General features: G+C 53.3%; 1 protein-coding gene across 1 annotated transcript in view; it reads left to right on the top strand.

Moving 5' to 3' along the window:
* Positions 1-2,046: 2,046 nt before the first annotated feature.
* SORT1 (sortilin 1) overlaps positions 2,047-19,428 on the top strand; it is a 44,454-nt gene continuing 27,072 nt past the window's right edge. Inside the window, exon 1 of the mRNA XM_026655101.2 lies at positions 2,047-2,217. Coding sequence (XP_026510886.1) covers positions 2,047-2,217 — 171 coding nt within the window. The remainder of the gene's footprint in view (positions 2,218-19,428) is intronic.

Genomic DNA, 19,428 nt, shown 5'->3' with positions numbered 1-19,428 from the left:
CCCCCCCGCGGCCAGAGCGCCGCGCCGCCGCCCCCCTCCAGGTGCCGCCCCAAGCACCAGCTTGGGTGCTTGGTGCCTGGGGCCGGCCCTGGCCATGGTCCAACTACCTTGCATAATATTTTAAATGTGGATTTGTAAGGGCATAATTACAGCCCACAATGAAAAACATTTCAGGATGTTTATGCTAGAAGAGGGGTTATAAAGCATTGAAGAGAAACCAGTTAAACGTGCATGTCCATTCACTGACGGAGGAGGCAGAGAAGCTGAACATCTTTTGCATCCTACCTACTAAAAGTATCTTCTTTTTTACATTCCTTCTATGAAGTGCTATATTGCATCCCTTCACTGATCTCTTACTCCATCTAATTCAAACTCATTGTTTTACTAATCTCGCACCTCATATCATTTGTGCTCTCATGTCCCCTTTCTCACTAGGTTTATTTCTCCCCATCTTCTTATTGTACTGCTCCTTTTGCCTCCAGCTTTTGGCTTCATGTCTCTGTCATGCTACTTGCCTAGGCCTGGATCAGTCGCCAAGCTCCCTCTCTCTCTTTCCCTTTCAGTCTAATTCTCCAGCAATTTCTTCTCAGATGTCCCTAAGATCCTTGCAATGTCTTGTCTTGTAGAGGGTGAAGTCCACTGGCGAAGGGCATGTGCCGTAAAGCATCATGTGAATTTGGGATTCTAGATGATTTATGTTTTCCAACCTTTGCAAGCAGCCATCTGTTTAATCAGACTAAATCTTCACCTGTAACTACAAGCTGCTTTCCACTCATGCCATGGTATCACTGGGGGTTGGAATTGGTGTTACTCTTCTTCCTGCCCAATTTACTATGGCTTTGCACTGCTCAGTGGGCCAGCTACCCCTAGCACTGCTACCATGAAGCACTCAAAAAGCTTGAGATGTGATTTTTAAACCAAAGACTTTAAAAACACATTTTAAAAAAATGACCTTCTGCATTTTAAGCCTTCAGAGCATGCTCTGGATTCTGCTTTCACCTTTGTCTATAACCAGGATGGTTAGAAACTTTTAAAACTATGTGATTGAGTCTCACACATTTACCTGGACTTCAGCTGGAGCTGTAAGAAAAACACTGTCAGGTGAATGGTGATAAAGCTAGCCTGCTGGCAGGCTCCCTCTAAATCCATTATTAATGTAGAATCCTAGAATATCAGGGTTGGAAGGGATGTCATCTAGTCCAACCCCCTGATCAAAGCAGGACTAATCCCCAGAACAGATTTTTAGCCCAGTTCCCTAAATGGCCCCCTCAAGGATTGAACTCTCAACCCTAGGTTTAGTAGGCCAATGCTTAAACCACTGAACCTGCATGGAGCTCTGGGAGGGAGCCTGTAACCCAGGCCGCCTGGGTTCTGGTCTCAGCTATGGGGCCCGGATCGAGTAGGGTGTGAGGGGTTGTACCCGTGGGGTAGTGGTGGGAGCGCGGAGGGACCAGGCTTCCTAAGGGCGCTGCGCCTTTAAATGCTCTGGGGAGCGGGACTTGCAGACACAACATTTCCAGGTTGCAAAATAGTGTCTGTTAAATTCAACCAATTAAAAAAACAACAACCTGCTCTGCGCATCCACTAGCCAATCAGAGAACGGTCGCGGGGTAGATTAGGATTGAGGGGAAATAAGATTAACGGTGTGTCTAGCCAATCACTTTATGCGAGATCAGCCAATGAGCGAGGCGTTTCTGGAAGGAGGTGGTACTTGGGACTCATGATTGACAAGGAGGGAACCTAATCAGAAGGTAAAGAGTCTGGTCAGGTTTGGCCCATGTTACTTTGCTAGGGGACGGTGCGAGTGCTTGCTAGGTAGAGACGGACAGCTCATGAAGCCAATCAGAATTGTGAGGCTCGCGCGGCCACACGAACGGGGAAAGAGCTCTCAGGGAGGGCGGGACTGGTTTCCTGGAACGGAGATCGGCGTTTCCTTTAACCAATGAGAATGGCAGATGGGTGCGTGCTGCCCAATGGGGTGGCTATAGGCGGGGCGCGGCGAAGCCGGGGTCCGGGCGCTGGCAGGGGCCGGGCTGGTTAGTGGCGATGGGGCTGCGGGAGGTTGCGCTGTGGGGGACCCTCCTGCTGCTGCTGCCGCCGGGACCCGACCGGCTGGAGGGGGCCCGTGGCGGGCCGCTGCGGAGGCGGCTTGCGGCGGAGCTGGGCTGCGGGGAGCTGCGCGGATTCGAGCCCATCCTGGGCAACAACACCTACCAGGTGCGGGGCCGGGACCCGGGGCGGACAGACAGACCCCGGCTGCGGGGGTGGGACAGACCGACCGACAGATCCCCTTCCCCCCTGCCGCCGCTGATGGTCTTGCCGTGCCCAGAATAGGGGGTATTGCCCTATGCCGGCCATGCCTGTCTGCTCTTGGGGGGGCTCCCAAGCTGCCTTAGTCTTTGCCTCCTAGCAGAGCCCCAAGGACAGCAATTCACCTTCCCTCTCTTGCAGGGAGGGACCCCTTGTCTTGGGCCCCGGGAGTGCTAAAGCTGGCCCTCCCACCTTGTTTTCTAGCACTAATTGCCAGTGCCTTCAAGAAATCTCTGCATACAATAGGTATTGGGGCGGGGGGCGGCTGGTCTTTGCCTGCAGTGCACAGCCAGGAGCCGAGGGGGTTAAGTTTGTATAGAGCAGGTTCCTGCCACGTGAGTGTCTATTATGGCAAATGTCAATGTGACCTTTGGTAAGTCACTTACTAGGTTGGTGCCTCCGTTTCCCCATCTACTGAATGGGGATAATGGAACCCATTTTGCCTGGAGTTATTTAGAGAGGTATCTTTAATGTCCGAGCACTCGGTTTACCTGCATGTGTCAGCGCAGGGCAGAATCTTAATGGCTAGTCTGTGTGCTATTGCAGGCCCACAGAGAACCCTTTAACGTTGTGTTAAATACCTCGGTGTGCCTTCACCTGAACAGCATTGTAACTTCTCCCTGACTTTCAAAGTGAGATTGAAAACTGGTCACTCTGCTGATGCTCCTGTGAGATTGTCAAGCGTCTGAGGCTCTGAGTCTTGTTGCACCTTGGTGCATCTTTGGAACTCTGCAGCAGGTGTTGAATGATATGTCTCTAAAAAAAACCCTCCCCAGTCATCTGTTAGCCACTGTTCACTGACTTGGTAGAGTGCAATGGCTCCAAAGATTGCACCTGTATGTGTACTGCAGGAACCTGTGCTCCACTGACAATGAGCATAGGGGCATATAATCAAAACTGTAACAGGCCTTTAACTATAGCAGGGCAATTCAGTGCTGCTGTTGCATTAATAATCTGCTGTAGAAAATCCTATTATTTGGTTCCTTCTGTATCTCTCCTGTCTCTCCCTATTCCCTTTATGGCTTTAGCAGATGTTTGTTTCACTCTTGTTGTTTTTCTTTGTGGTTTAATTCTGTACCTGAGATGTATGTACCGTTTTGGGGATCCCCTGAGAGGCAGAACTGTGTCTGGCAGGCTTATCCCCCTTTCCCCTGGGGAGGGGTCTCTTAGCTGGGTAGAGTCTGAGTTAACATTTGTGGCAGTGGCTTCTCTTTCTGCATTTTTATATTTTAAACTTTTAAGTAATAGCTGAGATGCTATTCCCACAGAAGATGTGGTGTGCCAGCACTTCACCTGAACGCAGTAGCTTCACTACAGTGATTGAAAGAATGAGGTGGAAGATTAAGGAGATGCTGCCAGGTTTGGTAGACCTAAAATCTAATGTCCTGGTTATTTCCCATTTTCAAGGACAGCTTAAACTTCAGTCACCTACCCCCACAAAAACTAAATGGGTTAGTCCTCTCTCTCCTAGTACAGGCCTCCCCAAAACACCGCCCCCCCCCCCCAGCCACCTTACCAGTTGCTTACTAGCCAGGGGCTGGTAGAAAAAAGGAGATCTTAACCCCAGAAAGATCTAGGGGTACTGCACTGGAAGCCCCAGCTGCCTTCTGCTTTTGTGTAAATACTCTGTTTTAGTGTTACCTCATGCTCCCAACTCACCCCCATCCTGCTTGCTTGTGGCATCCTGCCTGACACCTAGATTGTAACTCTGTGGGGGAGGGAGTGTCATCGTAGTTACATGTCTGTCCAGCACTTAGCACAATGGAATCCTGGTCTTTGATGGGGGTTCCTGGTTGCTACTACAATATAGCAACTAGGAAAGGTCCTGGGATTCTTATTATTGTACTATCACCCCCCCCCCCACACACACACACACCTGTCTCAAATAGGTGAGCTTCCTGGCTGCTTGGAAGGGCAGAGGTTTCCTCTACTCATCCCACAGAGCCTCTGGGCTGCAGCAAGCCGGGGAGGGAGTGTGACTATTATTCCCCTTCTCCCCCAGGAGCAGCTCCAGTGTCTGCCTCTGCTTTTAGCTTTCCAAATTAGCAGGTGCTGGGAGAAAGAGACAGATTCTAAGGCCAGAATTGATGATCCTGGTCAGTTTTGCCTACTGGCCACAGCATTCTCAGTGCTGTTGTTAATCTCAACTGCTCTTGTTAATTTCATGCTGTTGCTTGGCAAAGCTATGAGCAGAAGCAGAGGCACTGTCTGCAGACTTGGGAACATAGGCACTGCATTGATTTACATGGAATTCATATTTGGGAAGGTTTTCTTTGCAATCATAAGGACCAAAACCTTAGATTCTGTAGCGAAGCCTATCACTCACTAGTAAACTGACTTGCCTTGGGTAATTGGGTTTTAAGCCCATTTCATAGAGTCATAGAATATATGGGTTGGAAGGGACCTCAGGAGGTCATCTAGTCCAACCCCCTGCTCAAAGCAGGACCAATCCCCAGACAGATTTTTGCCCCAGATCCCTAAGTGGCCCCCTCAAGGATTGAACTCACAACCCCGGGTTTAGCAGGCTAAATGCTCAAACCACTGAGTTATCCCCCCCCCCCCCCCCTGTCTATCAGCCTCTTCTGTACCTGATGTAGGATCAAAAGTTGGGATTCATTTGCTTACTCTTCCTGACATGTTGGAGGTATTTAGTCCCAGTGTAATGTTACATCGTTTGTGGGTGCTTTATCCTGCCTTTGTGGTGGATGGGCCCTATGGTATAATAGTATTCTGCAGTGTATCTGCTGTCATCCTATTGTGTATGGAGCTGAGACTTAAAAACTTTCTCTGGCTTCCTTCCAGGGATCTCAAAGCCCTTTACTAACACTGAGTTTAGCATCCCAACCTCCCTGTAACACAGGCAGTTTTGTCCCATTTTATAGTTGAGAAACTGAGGCTTAGAGAGGGCTAGTGTCTTGCCCAAAGCCAGTATATGACAGAGCTGAGAACAGAGCCCATATATCCTGATTCCTGTTTCTTTGCCTTAACCCACAATCCCATCCTCTCTCTCCTTCAGCGCATAGCTTCTGTGGGCATGTAAAAAGCACTTAATGTCTAAAAGAAACAGGCTGTGTCAGAAATCAGCATTGGGGAATAACATGGTGTCTCAGCACAGAGAAGAATATGAGCATTTGTTTGCTAGGACTGGCAGTGTTTTGTCCTAGACATCTGCGATAGAACAGATCGTGTCTGCTGGAGACAAGAGAGCAAGCCATAGCTCTTACATTTTTATTATGGGCCTCTGGACTCCTGAAGAGGGAGTGAAATCTGGTATCTTCTTACACAGCTCTCAGCCTCTGTTTTTGTTTAGTTTGCTCTCCCCCAGCCCTTGAAGGTCCTCTCCTCCCAGAGTCTCTGCTTTATGCTTGAGAGGCCCAACATCTCAGCTATGACTGTGGGTATGTCTACACTACAGGATTAATCCGAATTTAGATAATTCGAATTTGGGAAACAGGTTGTATAAATTCGATTGTGCGCGGCCACACTAAGCACCTTAATTCGGTTTTTAACCACATTAATTCGGTGGTGTGCGGCCACACTACCCCATTAACTTAAACACAGTAATTCGGTGGTGTGCGGCCACACTAACCCTAATTCGAATTAACAAAATCGATTTAGGCGTTACTCCGCTCGTCGAGGTGGAGTACAGAAATCGATTTTAAGTGCCCTTTAATTCGAATTAACTGGCTCTGTAGTGTGGACGGGTGAAGGGTTAATTCGGATTAACGCAGCTAAATCCGAATTAAAGTCCTAGTGTAGACCAGGCCTGTGTGTGTGTCTGTGGGGAATATAGTCTGTTCCCCATTCCCCGTGGAGGGGAAAGGATCTGTCAATCTTCAGTCCAGGGAGGCCTGGCTGGAGCAACTGAAGTGCTGCTCCCTAGTTGGCCAAGTCAGATGACACGAGACACTCCTTCCATCCCCTCCTTGCGCAGGCCAGCTAAGGTAACTTCCCAAACCCTCTGCAGATTGCTGCCTGGCTGCTGTCTCACAGCAACGCTTCTTCCTGGGATTCTCGCTATACTGGGATGTCAGTTCCAAAGCTTCCAAGCAGCCGTAGGGGTGAGAAGAGGGCCAGTGGGTTTAATTCTGTTGGTTGCTGGGGTTTCCTTCTCTGATCAGATGCTGAAATGTGTGCCCACACGTGGCTGCCTCCTGAAGGGTTTGAAAACTTCCTAGCTCAGGAGTACACCTGCAAATCCAGGGTGGGGGTGAGGCTAGCATCAGCCAGTGTGCTCTCCTGCCTTAGCTGCCAAGTTAATGCATAGCACCTGCCAGCTGGCTTGTGGAATAATAGCAACTCCTCCTCCCTTTGCAGGCGTTTCCTCTGGGTTAAACATGCCATATGGGCAGACCTGTTTGGGTCTGAAGTGTTTTGTTGCCTTCTATGTAAGAGGCAGTGTGGCCTAGGGGGCTACGCATGGGACTGCGAGGCAGCAGCTCTGGGATTTCCATCCTAGCTCAGACACTACACTGGTTTATGCCTTGTGTAAGCCAACTGAAATTGTTGCAAAAAAACCCCACTGCTTGCAATGCTTCTACCTTACAACACTTCCATGTCTAAACACAACAGTATTTGGGGGCAGTAAGGGAGTGACGCTTGAGCTTCTCTGAAAGCTGTGGCCCGGACATCATAGAAGGGAGCTGTGCTGCATGCTGATGCATCGCAATGGTTTTGTCAGAAACCATGTGGCTGTGGGGACAAGTGAGATGGCCAGTCGCTTCATGCCATTGCTGTCCCAGGAGCAACACTGGGTAAAGCTGCTTAGCCTCTGCGCCCAGGGCCGGCTCCAGGCACCAGCCCACCAAGCTTGTGCTTGGGGTGGCACCTGGAGGGGGGCAGCGCGGCGCTCTGGCCGCCGGGGGGAGAGCGGAGCCCCGGCCGGGGCTCGCCGCCCTCTCGCCGCCCTACCCCCTGCGCTGTGGCCGCCGGGGGGAGAGCGGAGCCCCGGCCGGGGCTCGCTGCCCTGCCCCTGGCGCTCTGGCCGCCAGGGGGAGAGCCGAGCCCCAGCCGGGGCTCGCCGCCCCCCCCCCGGGGGGCTGGCCGCCCCCCCCCCCCCCGGGGGGGGGGGGGGGCGGGGCGGCCGGAGGCTTTTTTGCCTGGGGTGGCAAAAAAGCCAGAGCCGGCCCTGTCTGCGCCTCAGTTTCTCTACTGTAAAATGGGAGGCTACCTCTACCATTAGGGAGGGATATGGAAAAATCATTGATGCTTGATGAGCAATTTGAAAATAGAAAGTGTTAAACAGCTGGGGAATGTTAAACTAGAGGGGAAGTTCTCAGAGCGATTTGCTCTGGATTTGGGAAGCTTTCTGCCTGCAATCTCTTACCTAATCGGTGGCATTTTGGGTTGCTCGTTGGCAGCCTGGCAAACAGCTTTTCTCTGAAATAAAACGATTCTTGCCCTCTAAACAGGGTGAGGTCCCAGTTCAATGTGAAGAAAAGGGACTTGCTGGCAGCAGAAGTGGGCCCTGCTCCAGCTCTGCTCATGCTTGAGGACATTTCATTTATTCTGTGTTCAGAGCAGCAATCACCCAAGCGTTTCCCAGCAGAGCCTGAATTTCCGGTTTATAGAGACCGTGTTGACCAGCGGCACGAATGCTGCTCTGGCGGTGGGAAAGTGGGAGAACTCTCTGCTGTCCTGCTTGGTCCCTGCTGCACTGTCAGCCTTTTGCACTCTTGTCCGAGCTTGAGCCATGCAGGGCTGGGTGGCGTTTTCTGCCCCACTGCCTCTAGGTTTGGGAAGACACGATGCTGTGATGAGAGGCTGGGAAAGTCAAGTTCTGAACTCCTCTGGTTTCCAGTGAGGGATGTTGTTTTGCATGATCAAGGGCTGCAGATGCAACCAGCCACGCTTGCTGTGTAATTAAGCTGAAGAGGTGGCTTTGCTGAGTGCCGGACCTCTCCAATGGCAAGGGACAGGGCACCTGGATAAGGAAAGGCTTAAAATAAAATTCCTAGCATTCCGCCTTCTCCTTATCGACCTGCCAAATGGATTTTAAACAGGCGGTAATGAATACCCAGCAGGGATGTAGTGCTCCCATTCTGACGCTTCCAGAGTGCTTCGTAGAAATTGCGTTGGCTGCTTCTGGGGTGAAGCCCAGCAGCTGCCAAACAGCCACGCTGCTCCACAGTTTGGGAAAGCAATGGAGAACCTTGTATCTAACAATGTAGTGGGTGCTGGGATTGGATGAGAACACCGAGGTTAAAGATTCTACTCTTGAGGAAAAGAACTTGGGGGTCTCTCGTGACCATAGGTAGTCTGGCCCTTGCATTTAGATCTTTCCAGAGAGGAAGGATGGTCCAGTGGTTAGGGCTCTGGCCTAGGACTTGAGAGACCTGGGTCCGATTCCCAGCTCTGCCACAGACTCCCTGTGTGAGCTGGGGCAAGTCACTTAGCCTCACTTTGTGCTCAGTTCCTCATCTGTGCAATGGGGATGATAATCACTGAGGAAGATTGGAAGGTGCCCAGATAATGGCAGTGGGGCCATCTAGGTACCTTGGATATCATATCAGAAAAATGGCTCCTGTAGCATCTGGATTTTCATCAAGGATGTTTCTTATCCAACTACAGCACAATCTGAGCCTGTGGGGTAGATGTGGGCTGTGGTTAGACGGACAGGGTCCTCTAGATTCAGACTGATCCAGTAGGTCAGCCTGGTGAGTTTCGTTGGCTGTTGGCAGGTCTTGGGCATTACTATCCCCTGTATTACTGTACTGGATATACTCTACTGCCCCCCGTCCTGTTGTCACGGAGTATGGGGGACTCAGGGCCCTGCACCCCCGGCTTCCTGTGATTCACCATGACTCTCAGCCAGCCAGTAAAGCAGAAGGTTTATTTAGACGACAGGAATACAGTCCAAGACAGGTCTTGCAGGCGCAGACAACAGGACCCCCTCAGTTAGGTCCATCTTGGGGTCCCCGGGCACCCTAGCCCCCTTGGGGGATCAGAGCCCTGTCTGCCTTCCAGCCAAGGTCACTAGCCAGCTTCCCAGACTCTCTGCCTTCAGCGACCCCTCCCACCGCCTTTGTTCAGTTTCCCGGGCAAAGGTGTCACCTCGCCCCAGCCCCCTCCTGGGTTCTCATGTTACAGGCTCAGGTATTTTCAGTCAGTCTCCCATCCCTCAATGCAGACCATCCCAGCCACACTCCCCTGTCAGCATTCACAGACCACAGTAAGAACAGTCTCAGTTCGTCACATCTCCCCCCTTCGAGACCGAACTGAGCGGGGTCACTTCAGCCAGTGACCCGGGGAAGTTCGAACCTACCCCCGTTCCCATGGATGCCCCAGCATCCCTCCCATTCCTTGGTGAGAATTACACCAGGCCCCTCCAGTTTCACGCCCCCCCTTAGGTCGGGGGTGCTCGATGGCACTCGTTCGCACGTGGGAAGGTTTATGCGGCCTGTGCCCTTTTCCCACCCCAATACCCCTGGGGTTCCAACTGGGCTGTGGTCTTCTCCCAGCACTCCAGTCTGGAGGTCTGTGCTTCGGGCTCTCTTGGTTCAGAGCCCCCCTTTTAACCTTGGCCACCCTCTGGAAAGGCTCCTCTATGCTGGGCAAGGGTCCTAAAGCCGTTTTCCCCTTGTCCCGGGCCTTCCTCCCCCTCTGACAGGGGTCACAGGATCGGCAGTACTGCCGGACAGTAACAAAGACCCCAGGCCAGTAAAAGCTCCGTAGCAGCCTCTGCTGGGTACGCCAGGTTTCCTGGTGCCCTGAGAGGGGAATGTCATGGGCCCGGTACAGCAGCTGGCGGCGATACTTCTGGGGTACCACCAGCTGCCTCCTGATCCCCCCTGACACCATTTTCCCTGGGGGAGCCCATTCTCGGTACAGGAACCCCTTCTCCCACAGGAACCTTTTCCGGCCACCTCTCCCCATGGTCTGTACCGCACCGAGGTCGGCCAGGTCCCTTATCTTCCGCAAGGAGGGATCTTTTTGCACCTCGGCCTGGAACTCAGCAGCTGGGACAGGGATGGCCACCTGTTCTCTCTCGCCGGCTGGGTCTGAAGCCGCAGCCTCCCTGAGCCGTGTCCCTGGGTGTTCCCTCCCCACCAGGTTAGGGTCCTGCGCCTCGGGCAAGGCACCCTCCCCAAGGTCAGGGCATAGTGCTCCTCGCCGGCTCTGACTACGGGTCACAACCAGTGCATTCTGGGGGTTGCTTGGCCAGTCCTCCAGGTCCCCCCCCATCAACACCTCAGTGGGCAAATACGGGTGTACCCCCACGTCCTTGGGGCCCTCCTTGGGCCCCCACTTCAGGCGTACCCTCGCCACAGGTACCTTGAATGGGGTCCCACCCACCCCCGTCAGAGTCAGGAAGGTGTTGGGCACCATCCGACCTGAGGCCACCACCTCGGGCCGGACCAGTGTCACCTCTGCGCCCGTATCCCAGTATCCATCGACCTTCCTCCCATCCACCTCCAGGGGAACAAGGTACTCTCTCTGGAGGGACCGCCCCGCGCCCACCGTATAAACCAAAAACCCTGAGTCTGGAGCATCCAGCCCCCCAGAGGAGCTGGCCTGGAGCTCTCCTTCCTCCTTAGCAGGTGGTATTCTGCCAGCCCCCCTTCCCTGGGAGTGCCGCCTCTTGCCCGGCTGGGTCTCTACCCAGTCAACCCTCTGTGGGTCTGGTCTGCTCAGTCTGTCCCTGAGTCTGGGGCACTGGGCCCGTATGTGACCTCTCTGGTCACAGTGATAGCAGACCATGTCCCATGTGTCCCCTCGAGCCGGTCGGTTGTCCCTGACCCTGGGCATTCCCCATGGGAGGGGATTCCCCACATTCCCCTTTTGGGAGGTACCCGGGTGACTCTCTCTCTGCATCGCAGCGGGCCTGCTCCTTTGGGACTCCTCCCTGCCAGCCCCTGACCGGCTCTTCACAAACTCATCGGCCAGCCGGCCTGCATGTCGCGGGTTCTCTGGTTTTTTGTCCACCAACCACAGCCTCAGGTCGGATGGGCACCGCTCATACAGTTGCTCCAATACCAGCAGTTTAACCAGGTCCTCCTTTGTCTGGGCCCCATCAGCCCACTTGCTGGCGTATCCTTCCATGCAGACGGCTAGTTGCAGGTATGAGATCTCAGGGGTTTTATCCTGACTCCAGAACCTTTCCCGGTACATCTCAGAAGTCAGCCCAAACTCACGTAGCAGGGCCTTTTTGAATAGTTCGTAGTCCCCTTTCTCCGCCTCGTCCAGTTGGCGGTACAATGCCACGGATTTGGGGTCCAGTAAGGGGGTGAGAACCCGGAGTCTGTCCGCAGGATCAACCTGGTGCAGCTCGCAGGCCGTCTCAAATGCATCCAGGAAGTCATCCATGTCCTCCCCCTCCTTACGTGGGGCCAGGATGCACTTATCAAAGCTCCGTGCAGTCCTGGGTCCCCCCTCACTCACTGCAGCCGGGGTCTCGCGGCCCTTCATCCTCGCCAGCTCCAGTTCATGATGCCTCAGCCTCTCTCTCTCTTCATGCTGCCTTTGTCTCTCATTCTCCTCCCGTTCATGACGCCTCTGTCTCTCTTCATGCTGTCTCTGGTGTTCACGATCCTCCAGCTCTCTCAGTTTTAGCTCTATCTCCCATTCCAGCCCATTCCGCTCCACGGATGCCGCGCGTGGCCGGGAGGATCCCCTGCTGGCCGGCGAGCGTGGCCGGGAGGATCCCCTGCTGGCCGGGGGGGTCACTGCGCCCTCGGTATTTGCTGGGCTCCTCCCCACCCTTCCCCTAGGCATAGGAAGGAGGGGTCTCGGGAAGCCCTCAGCAGCCGGCTGACCACTCCCAGCTGGGACAGACACTGGGGCCTGCGCTGCATCTGCCAGGCTGCTTCCCTCAGAGACAGGGATCAGTTCATTCGCGCGATCTCCCTTCTCCAGCTGGGCAATGAGCTGTTCTTTGGTGAGCCTCCCACTGCGCACCCCCCTCTGCTTGCACAGCTCCACCAGCTCGCTCTTAAGCCGCTTGGCATACATCTTCCTGCTGGCCACTCACAGGCCTGGGTGCTCACCGCTCCCCACCGTCTCCAGGGAGACCCCTAGTGTGCCGGCCCTTCTCGAGGTCACCACCTCTCTGCCAGGGTTGAGCTGCAGACTCCTCCGCCCCTGGGACCACTCGCTGTGATCCCCCGGGGGACCCTGTTACTGCAAAAGTCCTTCTCGCTGGTCACACACTCCCAGGGGTGATAACCGTCTCTCTCTGACTCTTCAGCACGCCTGGTCCCCGTCAATCCCCCTTCGCTTTACTTCTCCCCAGTCACTTACTGCAGGAAGCGCCGTCCACGGGGTGCAGTAGATCCCACCGCTGCCACCAGTTGTCATGGAGTATGGGGGACTCAGGGCCCTGCACCCCCGGCTTCCTGTGATTCACCATGACTCTCAGCCAGCCAGTAAAGCAGAAGGTTTATTTAGACGACAGGAATACAGTACAAGACAGGTCTTGCAGGCGCAGACAACAGGACCCCCTCAGTTAGGTCCATCTTGGGGTCCCCGGGCACCCTAGCCCCCTTGGGGGATCAGAGCCCTGTCTGCCTTCCAGCCAAGGTCACTAGCCAGCTTCCCAGACTCTCTGCCTTCAGCGACCCCTCCCACCGCCTTTGTTCAGTTTCCCGGGCAAAGGTGTCACCTCGCCCCAGCCCCCTCCTGGGTTCTCATGTTACAGGCTCAGGTATTTTCAGTCAGTCTCCCATTCCCCCAATGCAGACCATCCCAGCCACACTCCCCTGTCAGCATTCACAGACCACAGTAAGAACAGTCTCAGTTCGTCACACCTGTATTTTGCATTTCAGGAGCTGGGTGGCTTGTTTATGTGTAGGGAAACATCATGTCTCCCAGGTGACTGGGTGGAAAGCTGCTTCTCGCTCTAGATGTATTGCACAGTCTCCTGTTAGCACATGTGGCGTGGGCGTGCTGGGGTATATGTCAGAACGTGGCTGTGCAGCTTTCAAAAAACCCTTAAACCTTGGCAGAGCGCTGAGTAATGGTGATGCCAGGCTGCAGAAGCTGGGAACAGATGCTAATCTCAGTGTCTCAGAATCCCGGTGTGCTGACAGCTGCATTTCAAAGCATGATCCCTGTCAGGATAAGATACCGGGTCAGGAAGGACAGAAGAGGGGCTCTTCCCTTCCAAAAAGCAAATCTTAGCTCAGTCATTGGAGATTTGAGACCCCTATGCTCTCTGCCAGATCTACCTTCCTGCTGCGCTGATGGAAGGGGCCTGATGTGTCAAAGGCTCTTAATAAAAGGCCGCGGTGACATAAGTGACCCATACTTCGCCCGGTTTGGTTCACCATAGAGGTGACTTTTTTTTCCTCTGCCCTTCCCAGGGAAGGGGTCAAGGTCCCGCCCGTTCAGCCACTGCTCCAGGATTTGATGGCATTGGTACATGCTGAACCTGAACCCAGCCTAGCTCTCCACATGGTGTGATTTGTTGCCTCCTGTCCTGTCTGGTGCCTCCTGCGCTAATACGCACTGTCTGCTCGTGCTCAGGTGTATTGCAAAGGCCTCCGATGCCTGCTGGGCTTTTCTCTCCTACCACAAATGAGGATTTAAAGTCTTTGCACCGCTGATCGTTTACTGGAGGAAGTGAGCACTGTCAAGGCACAGAGCGGAGAGAACCTGACAGGTCTCGTCCCTGCCTAGCGTTTAGTGCTAGATGGATGCTCTCTAGTTGATCCCCAAGTTCCTATCCGCCTTGGAAACTGTGACAGAGTGAGCCACGTGAGGGCTTGTCTACACTCGCACTTTACAGCGCTGCAACTTTCTCGCTCGGGTGTGTGAAAAAACACCCCCCTGAGCGCATCAAGTTTCAGCACTGTAAAGCGCCCGTGTAAACAGTGCCCCAGCGCTGGGAGCTGCGTCCCTTGTGGAGGTGGGTTTTTGGAGCACTGGGAGAGCTCTCTCCCAGCACTGTGCCGTTAAAGTGCTGCCAATGTAGACTAGCCCTGAGTTCCCCTGTTCCCTCAGCTGTGATCTGAGGGAAGGGATGCTTGGGCTGCATGTATGCGGCATACAATCCCCCTCCTTGGACGGGATGAGTACACGTGGCTGCTCTACGCCAGCTGGCCCTGTGGGAGCAGCCGGGACCCGTGCTGGGTGCTTACCATTGTCCCAGCTTGTCTCCCGGGAAAGAAACAAGGGAAAGGTTGGCTGGTGGTGGGGGATGGGTGGGAAGGAGTGATAACTGGGTTAATGCTTTCTTAATATGGATACTTGGCATTTCTGTAGTGCTGGTCACTGAAGGATCTCAAAGCAGCTTGAACGTCAGTGATTATCTTTCCTTTTGAGACCCTTTCTAGAGACTGGGGAGAGCTGGAAATAGGGCCCAGGAGTCCTTATTCCCAGTCCCATTCTCCAGCCTGCACAGGGATGTGGTAGGGGCACAGGAAGTGGTGCTGCGGTCCGAAGGGGCACTCTAATACTGGAGCTTTCCTGGACTGCTCCCTCGGCTGTTCCTGAGGATAGCTCCATTTTCACTGGCGGCTTTTCCCCTTAGCCCAGCCTCCTCGTCCAGTAGGGGAGCTGTCGGACACAAGTCGTTAACCTTTCCTGTGACAAGTGGAAGCAATGGGCATTCTCACGACTTTGGAAAATGTCCCTATTTCACTAGATGTCGTATTTGACGTTGTGGGTTGTGAAGATGCACAGCACATCTGGGCCTTTATTTTTAGCTATGCTCTTATGAACATAACAGGGTCAAGTCATCTCTAATAAGATGTGAAATATTAAACACAAGGGCATTTTTCATACTAGTTTTGCCAGAGATTCTCTTCAAGCTTCTACACACGAAATTGTTCCCCGCACACGTGGCATGCTTAGCCAGAGCATGCTGCTGATGCCTCCTAAGCAGCAAGGCTCAGGCTCCTGTCACTGTAATCTCCTTCTCTAAGCACTGTTGATAATAGAAGAGCTAATCAAATGGACACTTCTGCTTTTTTAAAAAAAGCAGAACAAAGCCTGTCTGTCTGTCTGTCTAACCCCTGTGTGTCCTGGTCAGTTCCCAACTGATGTGGCTAGCTTCTAGCTCAGCGGTTTGCAAACGTTAGCAACCCGAAGACCCCCATTTTGATTTCAAAATTTTCATGAACCCCCAAGTCAGCTTCTGTTTTTTTCCCCAGGGGTGCTCAACCCCCACTCAGCCCCAGGCCCCACCCCTTCCCCCAAGGCCCCACCTCTTCCCACTCCTGCTCCACCCCTGCCACTCCTCTTCCCTGCCTCTGCCCTCCCCTGAGCACTCCCTGTCCCTACTCCTCCTGTTCCCTCCCAGTGCGTCCTGCACACTGCGGAACAGCTGTCCAGCAGCGTGCAGGAGGCGCTGGGAGGGAAGGGAAGGAGTTGATCAGTAGGGCTGGCGGCCCCGGACATGACTCGCAGACCCCCAGAGGTCCACGGACCCTAGTTTGAGAACTGCTGTCCTAGCTCCCTAAAGCCTTCCTCTAATTGCAGTTGGATTGCACGACCTTTTATGCCTTGAACCTCTGCCGTTTCTCTGGTGCTGTTGTGTGAGCTCTGTATGGCTGGGGATGTTTGTGTGGTGCTTTGCAAAATGAGATGCTGATGTTGGTTGAGTTCTCCAGATGCTACCGTAATGCAAATAATAAAGAAACAGCTGCCATGTTCCATCCCAAAGGTGGCTGCATTTCAGTGCCCTGGGAAGAGATCTCTTCATGCCCCTTACCTGTACACTGTCATGTTGAGGCTTAGCTATTAAACACTCTGTGATCACTTATAAAGTGCAAAGTAGCTTTCCTTCTGCCTCCCTGAGGGATAGTCAGTGCTGAGGGGAAATGCATTTGAGTTGCCAGCATCTGTGCTAAGGAGCTATGTGAGTAAGCAAGTTTTGACTGCTTAAGAGGAGTGTCTATCCTGCTTCTAGTCAAGCAAGCCCTGAATCCGCCCACTAGCCTTCTAGCATGGTGATGTTCCTGGGTATGCCAGCCTCTCTCATGCAGACAGCTCCTCCTGCATTTAGACAGCAAACTCTGTTGCCACCTTTGTGCTGCTGCAGATGCCACTCCTAGAGTTCCTAGTTCAGCACCTGCACCCCTGCTGTGGGCCCAAACGTCATCTCATAGGAGGTGGGAGGGCTGCTATCCACAGAGCCCCTTCTAGCTGTAAGAACTTATTGCAATGTACCTGTGATTAAATGCTAAGCCCATCTTTTCCATTTCTGCATGAAGAGGAGCCGTTAAAATCATCCTTTATCAACAGAGACTGAGCAGCGGGGGCTACACTACCATGAAGCTTGGCTACTTATGGACTGGTAGGCCAAAAGCACGAGGTCTTTTACACTACTATATAGCAGCGTGGCCTCCTGTCTGTCACGTGGCTGATTTGATGGCCTCATAGCATGAGGCCTGGTGAGATTAAAGCACAACTTAGTTCCTAGAGAAGCAGAATCTTCCCGATCTCGCTTGGCTGAAGTGGAGGTGTGTTTAGAAAACCTGTTGGGATTGTTGGGTGAGTGAGCCATGTGCCATGGGAGTCACTCAGTGCTCTCAGCAGAACTGTTCCCCATCTTGCGTCAAAGCAGAATCTTTATGTAACTGTTCCCTCCTGGGAGGAGGGGACGAGGAGGTGGATTTGCCTGGGGTTGGGGATGGCTAGGACAGTAATGCAAAGTCAGCCTCCATGTTTGGAGGTGGCTGGTAGCGGGCAGTTTTTTGCCAACCATTTGTAAATTTCCCCCGTGGGTTTCCTCACACTCAAAGCCCCTGTGTTGTCTGGATTACATTCACTTTGGCATGTCTGTAACCTCCGCTGGTATCCCCCATCCCATCTGTCATGCAAGCAGCTAATTTACATTTTTTTCATTTTTCAAATGAGATGCTAATAGGTGTCTCTCAGATGAATCTGATAATGCTGCACTGACTCCCGGGGGGAGGGGCACAGCTGCCCTGACTTCTCTTTCCCTTTCTGCAGCTCACAGGTTCTGCTCTTTGTCTGCACTGTACCATACCCACCACTCTGACACCGACGTGTCGCTGTATGCCATGTATGTCATTTCCTCTTTCCTTCCTTTGCTTGGAAAGTCCCTCTGCCTCCCCCTCTCATCCAGAACTTTCCTCCTTCACCTGCCTCGTGCGGCTGGTGTAGGCTGCTGCCAATCCCTGGCTGTGGCAAGTCCCACCTGTGTCTCCATGCCTCTCTCCTTGTCTGCTGAAAATCCCTCCCCTGTCTCCCAAAGTCCCAGATCCCTGCACTCAAGCACATCATCAGCCACTTCCTGCACACTCCAAACGGTGAGACTGCATCAAACTCCACACTTGTTTTTGGGTCCATTTCAGAGTCACCCAGGCTAGTGACTCTCCAAGGGCTCGCTCCAGCCCACTTCTTGGATTTTCTGTTTACTCCTCTCCTTGTTTGTATAGCATCAGCTCTCTCTGGTCCTTCATGCCATCCTCATTGTTGGTGCAAGAGCCTTCTCCACGGCCTCCCTGTCTCCTTTCGTCTTCCTTCTGATCTCCCCAGGAGCCTGCCTTTTGCACAGGTCTGGCATAGCTCAGTAACCGTGTTGGCACTGCCCCGCCCCTGCACTACTGAGGCCGCAAGGTGCCCATGGCTGTGAAGAAACAGCATTCTGCACTCTCCCCCAGGTATTCCCTGGGTCTCTGCTCCCCTCCAGTGAAGGTAACTGGACACTTGAGGTTGAAACTGGTAGTGCTTCTCCTGACGCAGTCAAGGTATTCAGGGCCTCTCACAACAGAGCATTACAAGGTCCCAGGTGTATTTCCATGGTGACTGTCTGGCCATCTCCCAGGTCTTGCCTGTAGAATGCTGGGATTCCTGTTCTCAGATGCACAGGTATATCGGAGTCACCGCTCTGGGAGGGGGAAAGGTTTCTCTGCCTGCAACCCAGATCTCGGTTTATGTCCTGTCCAGCTCAGCCATTGATCTAGGTTTTTATGGCGTAAGTGCTGGCTGAGCTGTAACATGAAGAGCCTCAAAATGTAGTGAGATTGTGAACAGATTATGAGGCAACCTTTGAGACTGCAGGGCAGGGCACTGATGGCGTTCATTGTTCTGCTCAGGGGACTATTTGCATTGCCAGGTTCCTCCTTGGCACTAACACGGCACTAGCTAGCCAAATCCCAGCATCGCTGCTCTGCTGGCTTCGTCTCTCTGGTGTCCCTCTGGGCTCTTCAGGCCAGGTCCAGTTTGTCTCCTTGCTTAATGGGAGCGTTCTGTGCACCTTTTGCTGTGGTCCTGCCTGGCACGCAGCAGGAGCTGTGGAAAATATTATCTGGAGACAGATGCCTTTGCAGGGTGGCAGGGCTGCACTGTTTACTCTAGTGCTCGTGATAAAGTGCACAGCCCAGTTTTACTGCTCTGCAAGGCCAAACGAACGCACCAGAGTGTTTCTTGTCGGCATGGTGCTGCTCTTACAGGTGACTAGTTATGTCCAACGGGAGAAGAGTCCAGCTCTGCTTAACTTTCAGCCATTACTGGCCCTCTGGGTGGGGATCCTTCTTGATGCCAACTGGCTGCTGGGGAGCTCCCTGATACGAGAGGCGTTGTTAACTCATGAGGGTGTGAGATCTGGGAGCAGTCTGTGCTGCTCACTCTTGTGTTCTCCCAGGACTGGATTAGAAACAGTCGCAGGCCTCGTGATGACGCTTGTGGGGCTCTGGCTCCTGGTTTAGCAATGAAGCCCCATTAGGTGAAGGTGACCACACCGGGCAAGCATCTGCACTTCAGCAGAACCAAAAGTGAAATCAGCTTCCCCTAGCAGAGCTGCTGTCATGCGCGTGTGTTCAAGGGCAGACACAAGGGGAACCTGACTACGCTTTTTCCGTATTACAGTAACTCGCTGATGAGTATCAAGTGCTAAGGGGAAAGGCCCCAGGCCCCCGCAAAGCTTTGGGGTAGAGACAAGATGGCTCTGTAGTTCAAACGTGAGCATGTCAGCCCCTTGGAGAGGTGGTCAGTGGGGGTTGAACTTAGCACCTTTGACCCACAAAGCTTGAGTTCTGCTTCGCTCTGCCTGCCCAGCACAAGCTGCCCAGCGTTCCCTGAACTACCAAAGGGGCAAGGTGGTATTGAGAGAGAAGACTCGGGACACCTGCCCATGAGATCTGCCAAGGAGACAAACTCTGTGTTGTCACACGTAGGGTGTGTGGCAAGAATCCATTGGGCATTTCAGCA

This window comes from Terrapene carolina, unplaced genomic scaffold (assembly GCF_002925995.2).
Source record: "Terrapene carolina triunguis isolate 2854851 unplaced genomic scaffold, T_m_triunguis-2.0 Scaffold195, whole genome shotgun sequence".
Lineage (NCBI taxonomy): Eukaryota > Metazoa > Chordata > Testudines > Emydidae > Terrapene > Terrapene triunguis.
This window is presented reverse-complemented; position numbering and strand designations above follow the sequence as displayed.